This window comes from Python bivittatus, unplaced genomic scaffold (genome assembly GCF_059951505.1).
Source record: "Python bivittatus isolate LINGU-HERP-01145 unplaced genomic scaffold, Pbiv_v1 ctg000060_np1212, whole genome shotgun sequence".
Lineage (NCBI taxonomy): Eukaryota > Metazoa > Chordata > Lepidosauria > Squamata > Pythonidae > Python > Python bivittatus.
Window position 1 is genome coordinate 10,425,183 of NW_028277044.1, and position 13,849 is coordinate 10,439,031.

The 13,849-nt window shown below is 38.0% G+C and overlaps 1 protein-coding gene across 3 annotated transcripts in view; it reads right to left on the bottom strand.

Moving 5' to 3' along the window:
- Positions 1-13,849, bottom strand: part of PCCA (propionyl-CoA carboxylase subunit alpha) — a 279,110-nt gene that overhangs the window by 175 nt on the left and 265,086 nt on the right. For 2 of the 3 annotated variants that reach the window (XM_088136491.1, XM_088136493.1), the window contains 2 exons: positions 4,078-4,155; positions 156-537 (listed from right to left, as the gene is read on the bottom strand). In XM_088136491.1, the coding sequence (XP_087992617.1) occupies positions 469-537; positions 4,078-4,155 (147 nt within the window). In that variant the 3' untranslated portion in view covers positions 156-468. Of the gene's footprint in view, positions 1-155; positions 538-4,077; positions 4,156-13,849 lie in introns of those variants that run through there. The other variant, XM_088136492.1, reaches the window with a different exon arrangement.

Sequence of the window (13,849 nt, forward strand, 5' to 3'; positions counted from 1 at the left end):
ACAGTCAAGCACATTACATAAAAGTTCAAACTGTGTACGAAAATCTTAAATATATAACTTTTAAACTCAAGCTGCTCTGTCAAATTGTCGAAAAATATTCTTAATCTCCAATATATACATACCGCCCATCTTAAAAACTTTAGACACCACACACAGTTTACATGTCAAAATGTTGACTTTATTGATTTTGTTCATGTAAATAGATTTAATGAAAAGAATTACAAATTTCATATATACAAGTATTTATAAAGGAGTGAAGTCTGAGATTCAGGGAAAAGTTAATTTAGATTGCACAGATATGGCCTCTGCATCTTATGCAATTGCTGCATTTTTGTTTTGTTATTTTGTAAAAAGGTATAGCAGTACTTGAGTCTACATAATTCTTTTGCTTTCATAAACACTCATTTTAATTTGTGGTTGACCATAAAATATGCTACTCCAACGGTGGTGAGATTAAAAAGAAATGATTTATTCCAATTCCACAAGTTCATCTCCTTCCCCAACAGTATCACCAACTTTGCAGTGTACCACTTTCACCTGCAGCACAAAGAAATAAACTCATTCTAAACACATTTTTATTTCAAAGTTGCAGTTAGTTATACTTACAGAATAGACTCTGTCAGCGATTGGGAGTGGCTCTGTCTAATTACCCCACCTGGCCAAAGTGTCTTCTGTATATAAATATGTGCATATCCTTGTGTGTAGGTGTGGGTGTTTGTATGTAAACAACCAAAAAGCCCCTTGAAGGGGTTGAAGTGAGCCTTTGTGAAGAAGCGACAGCCTCGGTTCCTCAGGGAACAGATTCGGAGGAGGGCGTCACTCATGGCATTCCCCTGAATAAAAGTGCTCTTGCAAATAGTTTGCATACCTTAAGCCAGGGGTCCTCAAACTTTTTAAACAGGGGGCCAGTTCACGGTCCCTCAGAATGTTGGGGGGGTGGACTATAGTTTGAAAAAAACATGAGGGTCCCTCCCGCGGAGTATGAGGAGAGGAGGAGAGCCACCGGACCCGGCATACCTGTCATGTAGAATAGTCCAGCTCTGCGATCTCCCTCCTCATGCATCACCTGCAGCTCCTGACACAGCCCCGACACTTCCGCTTCTGACAGACAGCAGTGGCGGCCAATCAGGCGGGCGGGCCAGATAAATGACCCCGGCGGGCCGTATCCAGCCTGTAGGCCGTAGTTTGAGAACCCCTGCCTTAAGCTCATAGATAGTGGATTCCCATTTAAAATATGTAAGCATACATGAAACAACTGATACCTAAAAGTGCATTTTGGAAAATTTTTAGACAAGTTGCCTACACTTTGTATGTTTTCATTTCTATCCAAACACTGCATCAATAAATGAAGGTTTGTTGTTTAACACTATATATTTCTGATCATTTAAACCACTATGTAGAAAGCAGGATGCAAGAAGCTACATGGGGTAGCCCATATGGCCTCTTCCATCTCTTCTTGGGTTTGGTTGTTGTTGCATTTCTACACTCACAGCAGTACTTGAGTTTACATAATTCTTCTGCTATCTTTGTTATTTATTAGACTGATTTACATAGCTGCCATCTCACATCTTAAACATATCTTAAACATTCATTTCAATTTCTGAATGAACGTAAACATTTTTGAGCTCATGAACCAAAGACAGGACATAATTCTAGCACAAACAAATAAAATACACTGTTCCTGCCTGCATCTTGCACCCTGCCACTATGTCTTGGACTGTCTCTGAGGCCTCTCTGCCCCATCTGCAGCTTGGGTCCTGTCTAGTGTGGTAGAGCCCTGCTTCTATGGATCTGGTGCTTAGTGCCTGTTCTTGTGCTGCTATGATCAGTGCCTCGGTGTGTCTTTTAGTTCAGCCCTTTTCAGCCACTGGTAGGATTTCCCAATGTCAACCACCTCAGCTATCTGTCGAAGTTACATCCCATGCAGGGTCTTGTCTTGCCATGGCACTTCCTCTGCTTGAACTTCCTCCCATGTCTGCTGCTGCCTCAGGCATTCTCTCAGCAGCTCATCTTTGGGTGCCATCTTGCTGATGTACTCCTGGATGCTCTGGGTTTCATCCAGGCAGTGGCTTTGACACTCACCAGACCCCGCCCGCCATCTGGCTGGTGTACAGTCTCTGGGCGTTGCACTTGGGATGGAAACCTCTGTACATTGTGAGGAGCTCCCAGGTCTTCATATCACCAGCCTCCATGTCCTCCCTTGGCCAGCTCACTATATCGGCAGGGTATCTGATGACTGGCAGAGCGTTATGTGTTGATGGCGTGGATCTTATTCTTCCCATTGAGCTGGCTCTTCAGGACCTGTCTTATCCTTTGGTGGTACTTGGATGTTGCTGTCTTCCTTGCGGTTGTGGTTCCCATGTGACTGCGGGATACCAAGGTACTTGTAGCTGGTCTTTATGTCTGTTATGTGGCCCACTGTTGGTTCCACCCCATCAGCCTTAACTACCTTCCTCTCTTTACTACCATCCAGCCACATTTCTCCAGTCTGAATGACATCCCAACATCCTCACTGTAGATCCATGTCAGGTGGATCAGTGAGGTGATGTCTTGTTCACTCTTAGCATACAGTGGTAGTTCCACTCTTGAACTTGTACCTGTATCCAGTCCTTGTGATTATCTGGCTGAGGGGGTTCAAACCTATGCAGAACAGCAGCGGGGGCAGTGCATCACCTTGGTATATGCCACACTTGATGGCCATTTGTGCAAACTGTCTTGAGTTGATTTCCAGTGTTATCTTCCACAGTCCCACTGAGTTCTTGAGGAAGGTCCTTAGTGTCCTGTCGACTTTGTATAGCGCCAGGCATTCACAGGTCCATGTGTGTGGCACTGAGTCATAGGTTTTCCTGTAGTCAATCTAGGCTGTGCTCAGATTGGTCTATCTAGACCTTGAGTCTCGGGCAACTGCTCTATCATCTGTGCTGCTAGGCATTCATGCACTGCTGTTAGTTTCTTTAGCCAGTAGGTGTGGATCATGTCTGGGCCAGGTGCTGTCCAGCTCTTCATGTTCTTGATCTGCTGTTGGATGTCTACTACTGTGAAGGTGACTGGTTCCTGTTCTGGGAGATTGCTGTGGTCTGCTCTCAGATCCTGCAGTCACTTTGCACTGGTGTTATGTGTCTTCTCTGTCTCCCATATGTTTTTCCAGTATTGTTCAATTTCTGCTGTTGGTGGCTCTACTGTTACTGTGTGGTTGCACTGCAGCTGGGAGTACACCTTGGATGGTTCTTTGGAGAACAGGGCATTTATCTTCTTGGCCTTTGCTTCTCTAGTGTATCTCCTTAGCGTGGCAGTCAGAGCTGTGAGCCTTTGTTTAGCAGTCTGGAGGGCTTCAAATGGAGTCAGGCCCTTGTATTTTTCAGTAGCTGAGTCTTATCCTTAATCTCCACACCCTTCTGTAGTTTCTCCACTAGGTGACTAACTATCTCTCTCTCGCTTTCTCTCACACACACACACACACTCACTCACTCACTCACTCACTCACTCGCAACAGCCCTGGAAACAGGCACTTGTATAGATCAATCCCCTGTTTATTATCATAAAAATATACCTTTTTGGAAGAGCAGAGATTATATCTTTAAATACTTTGTAGTATCACTACAGTCTAAAAAATGTGATGTTTACTTATTGGGACAAGCCACTTTGAAAATTTGGCACAGAAAAGGGCAGGAGATTATGGTTAACAACATTCACAGTTATTAGGCCCCATTCTGTGAGATATCTGTCTGATATACTGGGGAAAACTGATTGCATAAACAAGAATAGCTTGGTCAAATTGTAAAATTACGAAAGCATTTACAATGATTTCTAAAACTTTGCTCCAATATATAAGTTCTTAACCAAATTATTGTAGATTGTGGCTAGGACTAAATCTGGATGAAAAGTGTTGCAGCCAAGACAAAACATTTTGGTAATCCAAGGCCTTGTATATCACTACAGGTTCAGTATAATGAATGCCCTGTGATTAAATACTAATGCCAGATTTTTAAGATTCCTGAGTAATACTTTGCTTTCTTTAAATAATTGTATGTTCAGCCTGTCAAGTATTATAAGACACTGGAGTGTAACTAGACATACCTTGCCAGTTTTAGCAGCAACCAAACTGTTCTGCATTTTCATAGCTTCAATCACGCAAATTTCCTGACCTTCTGCAACCTGGTAAAAGCAATAGATGGCACTGATGTTAAAAAATAAAAATCAAAGAAAAAATACCATTAAGCTGTTTCATTCTTTCAGAAAATTAATAAAGACATTCATTAAAATAACTTTTTATATGCTTTTCACAGATTTTTCCTATCTAATCCCCAGGACCCACATCCTGATATTATCATAAAATGATGTATTGATTGAATAATGAGTAAAATATCCTTCAGATACTTAATTATTGATATTAGGACTGTATTCTGTTGCACCTGGAAGGGTGCTTGGGTTGAGGTAGGGATTACAGGATGCTACTTTTGAGAGTGAGATAGAGATCCTCTTGTGACCAACACTATCATGGCTCTTCCAGTGGTGGTAACAGTAAAAGGAGCTACTGGGTTATGATGGGATAAAATAGAGGAAGCTTTCTCTCCAGTGTACTTTAATTAACAAGAAACACCACTGGAAATGGGTAACCCACAGCAGCCTTGGACCTGGCAAACTAATCTGTCAGAGCCAATAACAGCAAAAAAAAACAAACCCCATCCAGAAGTGGTCCACATCTTGTTCCTTTATCTCTGTTCTGCCAAGAATGGGCCTGAGAAGGAAAGCCTGCTCGGTGGACTCTTTCCTTCCCCATCTCCCTTGGCCCTTTTGCTTCAACTGCCTTGTGGGAATGATCACTGAAGTTTGCTTGTTTATTTGTTCAATAACATTTATTTTTATTTAACGTTCTTTAACATCCTCGCAAGCCATTTTGCAAGGAACCAAGCCACCATTTCACAAAACCCAACAAATATAAATAAGCAATAAGCATAAACTTCACACAATAAGACAAATATAGATCCTGACCACAACCAAGGTTAGGTATGCATTCCACAGTGACATCGAAGCAATGGAAAGATGCATATTCTGGAGCTGATATACGTGAACTTCTGTTTATAAGCAAGAATAAGAGCAAACTCCCTAATTCATTCACTTCTTATTCCCAGCAAAGTCCAGAGCAGTGCATGGGAAAAAATCAAAATTAAAAACCCTCTAGAATCAGAGCACAGTAAGAATAAAAATAAAGCAATTCATGTAACAGACATTTATCAAAACTAAAATATACCAATGCAACATTTAATTAAAAATCAGTTTAGTCACGGTGCAGTTGTTGCCCTACAAATGCTTGGGAAAACAAACATACATTATGCTAGGGCTCTGTGTGATATTGTGATTTTTAAATATATATATATATATATATATATATATATATATATTATACACACACACACACACACACACACACATACACACACACACTTTTTTTTAACTTCATGAGCTGTAGATATAATAATTTTTATATAGGGGTTCCCTGAGATGTGAAAATCATTTCAAGGGGTCCTCCAGGGTAAAAAGATTGAGAAAGGTTAGGTTAGATAATATTAGGTGAGGCCATATTTCAACTACTTCTGGTGGTGAGGAAAAAACTGGAAAATATATATACAGTTCCCGATGAGAGGCACATCTTGTTCCTCCCATACTTAGCAAACTAGAATTGCACTGTTAAAACAAATTTACAGAAGTTAGATTTTAAAAAAAAACAAACAGCATTTCTCAATACTAAATCCCCTTATTTTTGAAGCTAATTTTGTTATACCACACAAATGGCCACCAAAAAAGCTCCCACGTTTAGAGGAAAAGGAAAGCAGTAAGAACCCAAAATAACAACACGTAGTTTTGTACTTGTTCAAAGCAATGTAGTCGTTTCCCACTCTACCCATCTGAACCCTGCTAGCAGAGGGAAGCAAGACAGCTCGTGATCCAACACGCAGCACCATGAACTCTAATGCAATTCCATCTACCAGATAAACATGCAGCTATGGATGAGACTGGACACACAGTTTCCTTAGAATGATGACATATCATTACTGACAAATGGTATCTTTTTCTCTAACATTCTCTTTGAAAGCAAGTGCTTCTGAAGAAGTCAATATGCACCATGATGACCACTCTGGACCAGCAAGATTCTGAAGTGGTTTGGGGGATGGGGAACGGAAAGAGAGAATATAAAGCAAAAGAGCATTCCCGTTTGCTTTGGAGATTTTGTAATCCTGTTCCCAAACCTCCGACAGCAATGGTTTAAGATGCTTCTGTCAAGCGGTCTGAGATACCAGGTGAATTAACAGGGCTAGGGTTATAAGAAATCAGCCTCCCTGCACATTTTTAATGCCTGTTTTGTTTAGTCATGTTTAAAGCAAATTCATTGAAATGAATAAGTAAATCATGACTAAATTCTTACTGATTTAAATTAGTAGAAGTCAAAATACAATCACTTCCTACCCAGCCATATATATATAGGAAACAAATGGTACAGAAGAACCACCATCTATAGCCTATTAGATAAAATTCTAATTACAAAATTGTACATTGTAGAGAAAATTAACCTTAATATAAGCTCTGAATATAAGGCATTCAATACTGAAATTACTTAGATATTACACAAAGTCAGGCAATCAAATTCAGAGCTGCACTATATCAAATTATATACTTATGTGAATGTGTGGGCTTATACTACTTAATGTTTCCCCTGCATGTAGCAGTCTAAAACATCAGGGAGAAAGGTACGAATTAGTGAAATTTCTCTAAATTGTTTATATCTTTGAAGCAGGTTTCTTATTGTTTTTGTACCTTCTTTCCATTTACACATTTTATATATATAATCTGCAGTTGTTCTGCTATGATACTGCATTTTTCAATTGTGTTTGAAATTTACATTTACAGTTCTAATTCTTTTCAAAGAAAAAGACATTGAAATATATTAATAAATAATATTCCTCTCATACTTAAAATCAATTTATGGTACAAAAAGTGAAATATTCACCACAATGTAAGAGATTTTTTTTAAAAACTGCCATTTTCTGGTCTAGAATTATGCATTTGCTTACACAATGGCATGGGCATTTAGTCATGTTACTTCTGTGACATTAGTTTCCCATCTATATTAGTTTGTAAGCGAAGTGATGTGGCCTAGAAGGCTTCAGCTATATCTACCAGTTAAGAAGATGCTGCACTAGAATTGTTCCACATGGGTAAAGGTTAACATTTAGGATTTTCCCACTGTTTGTTTTACTTACAAAAAGCACTTTATAAATTCCATCTACAAGTTTACTAAGCTCTTTGAGAATAATATATGAGCCACAAGGCTTTATACGCAACAGGTCATGCTCCTCCCATTCATTTCCTTGCCTCCCATCTTTTCATCTATACTCTGATGTGTGATATACACAGATTTCACCACATACATGACTTGGGAAGCCATCAGAACCTTTTGTCAAATATAAACAAACAGAAACACCAATGTTTACCACATATTGGTGGTACTTACACAATGATTTACATGAACATGATACTCTAACATAGATACACAATGGTCTACATGAACATGATACTCTAACAGAAAATTGGTTATACATTAAATTGACCTCTGAATAGGACCAATCAATGTGTTTTCCAAGCCAGAATATTACACCATAAGCCATCTCCCCTGGAAATATAGGCATGCTTTTCTTCTTTAAGGTTGAAAGCTCTGTGTGAATTACATAAATATATGGGCAGGACAAATCATACAGATCTTCCCACTGAATTAACACCCTCTATTCCATGAGAGTATTATGCTATGGGTAAAGATAGGAACAAATTTATTTCTTTTATATTTTAAGGCAGTCTTATTTGTATATATCAAAGCTCAGTTGTCCTTTAAAACTGAGCTTTTCTGAATTTTGTAGTGGAGTTCTCAAATAAAGAAGAATTTCAAAAGAAAGCTGTATTTGAAAAAAGGGCAAATAATAGTTGAAAGTCTTTGGAGATAAATTTAACTGTCTACCTTAAGGGGGGGAAAAAACTATTTCCATAGATACCCAATGTTTAAACACTGTGGCTTTACTTCTAATAATAGCTAATTTGTTTAAAATGGCTTTAGTGGAAAGTGTCACTTAAAGCGACCACATTTAATAATTGTTCTTTATGTCAATCCTTTGTAGTCTTTTCTTCCTACTGTGTTGCAAAACAGCAAATCCTAAAATTAGTCCCCAATATCTCACAATTTCCTATTTCATTCATTCTCTAGGGCTTTGTTCAGTTTCTTTCACTGCATAATTGTGTGTATCATTTTGCCTGCCTGTATTATTTAAGCCGGAAAATGAATATCTTAAGAGATCTCTAAAATATCCTCTTTCCTCATTTAAGGATTAAGTTCAGCTTTTAAAAACCCAGTAACTTTTTCAAAGATACCGAGCAGGCGAAAAAGTACACGTATATACAAATCATAGACTATGGTATAGTTTATATCAATTAATTTCACTTCTGATTAAAATGTATCTCTATATATCAATTGTGGTTTTAATGAAGGTCTGAAATGGGGAAAGGAGAGTATTAAGTATAATCCCCAAAATTCTTATTCACTGATATCAATTTCAGCCTTAAATTCTCTGATGTCTAAAAAAGGCAAATTAAAAAACTCAAAAGAAAATGCAAATTGTGTTTCAAATATATGTTTTTATTTGGAAGAAACAGAATTGAAAGTCCTGGGATTAAAGCTAAATGTGAAAAATAATATTTATAATGTATTCTAAATATTTCATTCTAAAAATGAATAATAACATCAGACATTCAATGGCTTCTTGAATCAAAGTTCTTCAAATTCCATTTTTAAAGCATTATCTTTTCATTATAGAAACTGAAAACAAAATGTGGGTAAATGCAGTAACTGAGGATTTGTACAGCCTTGAAGGTTATGCAAAAAGGATTAAAATATGGCAATGCTTCCTGAACAAATAGTTACTGGAAACTGGAAGAACACAAGTTTCTGCCCAAAAAATAACAATAAAAGATTGCTAATGGTTTTTCTACAGACATTTAGAGGTTCAAGGAAAAAAGGCTTCAGACAGATTTTTGTGAACCTAGCCCACTCCCATACTACTTTTGTGAGTCATCAAGACTTAATTATTGTGACAGAGTATCTTCAACGTTAGGCTTGCAAGACAGTCACAAGCCCTGCAAGTCTTTCCGATAAACCCAGTCGGCACTGATGTATTTCTCCACTCTGTCTAATTGGTGTAAAGTTTGTAGATCTGACTCTCGCATCTTTTGCCCAGCTTGCTGCATCCTCTGCTTTGACACCAGGTCAAGGTTCACATTCGCATCTGATTATCAAAGTGGCATTCATTAAGCAGCAGTCCGCCTCGCACCAAAATGAGTTAGCTTGAAGGAAAGAAACCTCGGCCCATTTACTCAGCAGATTTTAGCATTTTAAGGAGGCCCAAATGTCACACAGTATTGCTATGTTCTGAAGAGTTTCAGCTGATGATTAATTGTGAGTGATGGGAAATAAAATCCAGTAAAGCCAGCTGCTTGCCATGGTCGGCAAAATTGCTATAATGGATATAGGCTGCCAATTTTCCAGTTTTACTGGCAAGTCTTCCAAGTGTAATTAAGGGAAGTTATAAATGATATGGAAATCTATCAAGTCCTATTTATTTTCAGAGGACTCTTTCCCCAGAGACTTTTATCTTCAAGCTTATAGTTTGCTTTGTTGTGCTAATGATTTCATCCATTTATTTCTATTAAAGCCCCAATACTTCACCATAATGAGATAGATCCACTTCTTTCAGAAAGATTTAAGGAAATGAAAACCTCTTAAGTCATACTGTATGCTTTTTATTTTCCTTTTTTAACATTTAAGCTATGGCTCTGCTTGCTTTATGGAAATTCCATTCTAAAATACTTTATCTTTTCTGTCTTTTGAATCAGCCACCAAACCTTGAAGCAGCAGCCAAGATTCTGAGAGAAGGGGACGAAGTCACCCACCCTTTAAGAAAGAAATAAAATGTCAGCAATGTAAAAAGGGGTCTTTGATGCTACACATTGAGCAGAGGGCGGTGTTGCTCACTAATGTAGTTTGATTTGGAATAAAAGCATGAAAATGATGTGCAAGGGTCTAAAATTGGAGAGGTAAAGGATGAGTGCACCGTATTCCATTTCTCAATTTCATCCTTCAGAACCACAAAATGGGGGGTTATACAGTTACTGGATGAGATTTACGGTAACAGCTGTGGTCCTCCCACACAAGGGAGGACCTTCTAATGGGGTGAGGTCTGTTTAGAACAGACGGGGAGTTACAAAACAAGATTTCCTATTAAGGACAAGCTCTAATATCCTGCCTAAAAAACACAATAAGAAAAAGTCAAATTGCCTTTATGTAACCCCAAACCCCACATTTTGCAGCTTCAATGAGACACACACACACTCACAAAATCTGGAGCTATTTTGGAAAATGCAAACTGTTCATAAATGACAGGATGCAAATGCAAGAGAATCCCCCCCACCCCGTTACTCTCTAGCCACTGGAAGGAATGCACAGGAAACTGTGCCAGTGGCATATGGCTTTCTACTGTGCTAAACATTCATACAAAAGACAGGTTCATCAGTCATTGGTATATCTGGAGGGGGGGGGGGGAAGGAAAGGAAAAAACGGCTCCTGATGGATGTTATTTAGAGCTTACCTGCTGCTAATACATTACCAGGGCTGGAAACCCTCATGACATTGGAACAGCAGACCATGAAATACAGCACATACAAGAACATGCCATGTTTGCCAGCTTATCCAAAATAATAAATAAGCTATTTAAACTCTGTGCCTAATATTGGGCCTGCTGTAAGGAAGCCTGGGTCAGTCCTACACAGGCCAATTAATGCACAGCATCTGCTGCACAGAAGCAGCACACGAAGCACTTCCGAATGATTTCAGCAATTAAAAGAAAATTGTTTCCTGCCTGTTACGACAGCAACTGTTTCAATGCAAGAGTGAGCATCAAATCATTGTGTGCAGCTGAAAAAATTAAGCCTCTTTTTTGTGACTGAGGAAGGAGGAGGAGGAGGAGGAGGAGGAGGGTGGGATGGAGATTTCTTACGCCATAAGATCATTCTTTTGTTGCCCTACATTGTGTTTTTCTGCCAAATTAGACAGAAGGCTCAGAAGACTTGCAAGGACTTTCTACTGTATCACCTTCTGGCGCACTGGGGCTCCAGAAAAAGATGGATCAATATCCACCTCACTGACCTGTCTGCAAAACTGAAAACGGTGCCGTTTCATTTTCAAAAGGCCTCTACGTTTTAGAATACTGATTTGAAAGATTCATAGAGTTGGGAATAATCATATGTAACTTTAAACAAAACAACAAAATAACACAAATGTGCATAAGGAAGGGTAAGACTTTGGATCTGAGCTGGTCAAATGCATAGTTGGAATCTCATTTTAGCATCATCTTTGGTCCGAACTCAGAGGAAAACGTTTTGAATGTCCTTAATATTCATACATCCCTATTTTTAACCATGTTGGGAGCAATGGCAGCTGAAAAAATTAAATCATCGACTTACAAGCTATAATTATTGGGAAACAGTGTCAAACTAGTTACAAAGTCATTTATTCGCTGCAGTCAACATACTTACACAGCATCCTCAGGCAGAAAGGTGACACAAAGGAGTGTGTGCATGCGCTTAATAATAAAAAATAAAGGCTTTTTTAAAATCCATCCTTCTTTAAACATCATGTTTATTATATTAATATCCTGTCCCTTTTTGAAACAACCCAACTGTTTTGGCTACTGCTCATCCTTGAGGTTTTTTTCTAACTCAGTGATTTCTTAGTATTATGTGTCTAATACCAGGAGGAGTTGTAGCCATAATATTGTTTCAAGTCTATGTAAAAAAAAAGTACTGTTCTTTCTTCCATACAAATTAATTTTGAAACAGGAGCTACGGAGCTGAAAATATAATTAGCGGCAATTAACGGTGCTTGACAGATGATTATTAAACTTTTTACGCCATACTCCTTTAAGGAATGAATTTCGGTAGAGCGCATCCCAGATTTTCTGACCCTTGATTAACTGAAGGTCAGAGATGTTCCCCTGACAGCAATAAGTACCAATCATTGTACCCCCACTTACCCAAAACACAACTGTCCCCAGAGGTTCTAGAAATGTCCAAGGTTCCCTTTGGAATGATGGGCTAGTTTGACAGCCAGAGGGAATAAATCATTCTGTTTTAGAAATATTTTGAGCATGATCTGATTGCTGAAGAATAAAAACCCACATTTACTGTACTAATGTGTGTTCTTTTGTCTGCAGAGATCAGTACATTTGTTTTTATTTTCTAACCAAATATCTTGACTCTTCATTTAAAAGCAAGGAAGCCAGCGCTAGTGCATTTACAGAGAAAAATTATGTTGCATTTTAGCACCTACACTGAAATATGTATGTATGTATGCATAACACACACACACACACACACACACACGGTTTTCCATATATTTACAAGCTGCTGTATTGTTGTGGTTTTTATTTTGGGTATCAGAGTGGCTCAAAATGCCCTATCTAGTGCCCTAAATTGTTTTCAATGTTACATAAATTTAGCACACCAGTATTTAACTAGAAGGCAGTCCTGCTTAAACAAAGGGCTACAATAAAGTAAAAGAAAATATTGTCAGTTACTAACATAGGTATGATAACCCCACTACATTTTATTACAAAGCTACATAAAAGGTAAACATGGCTTAATAATTCCTATACCTTTGCCTGCTTTCATTGTTTTTCAAACCACTGCTAAGGCTAAAGGCATTGAGTATTTAATTCAGATTTCAACAGCTGAAGAACAAGGAAGACATTAAAAGAAAAGGGAGGAGGCCAAAAGCAACAGGTAGGATACTAAAAATATAACCTCATATTTTACAAGAAATCACAAGCTCCTGTAATGTGCTTAGTGAAGTGAGGGAAAGAGGGAGGATTAGAAGGTGTTTGGATGGCTGCATTTCAACATTTTGAAAGACAGAACAATGGCAGGACTTCATCTGTAATCTCAGCAAGATTCATTTTTCTTAGGCTTTTTAAATTGAGTGTTATAGAGCTGAATTGTGTGAGTCTAAAACTGAATAACTCTGAAACCATACTCTTATCATTTGACCAGTGAACTCTTTCCGTTCTCCTGTGATGTAACTAAAGGCACACCCATGTTTCATTTGGGATCTGAAGGTATTGCTGCCACCTTTCTAACAGGCCAAACCACACTGGGTTCAGGCCATTTCCACATTAAAAACTATTTCTGTAGTTTTTACATCAGAATGTTCTGGACTAAGTGCGCTTGGTTCCTATATTTTTCTCAACGAAACAAAAGTACATTGAGACAAAATTAGGACTGAAGCATTAAAAATACTGAAAATTCAAAGATGATTTTAAATTCTCATTAAAAAGTTCTTTATACTGATGCTTAATGTCTAAAATTTGTTTTAGACTGATATGGCTGCCCCTTCAGAAAATATTAGTTATAGTTATACCACAAATAATGAAAAGAAAGGCTCTGTTAATAATCCCCGCTATAGAGTCTGAACCCCATAGAATAACTTCTGGTTACCTGCATCTGATGATTCCCAATATGGATGAAGTCAGTAATGCAGTACCTCCTGGTGGTTACTGTAATTTAATACTTTTTGAATTTCATTTACTTACATGTAACATAAATACAATTAGCTTATGGCCATAAATTATTTACCCACTTCAAACTTGGAAATGTTATTAATACCTCACTATTAACACAATAAATGTATATTACATTTAAAAAAGAGAACATGTGATACAAAAGAAAGCTACTGTCAAACAAGGTGTATTCTTAATCA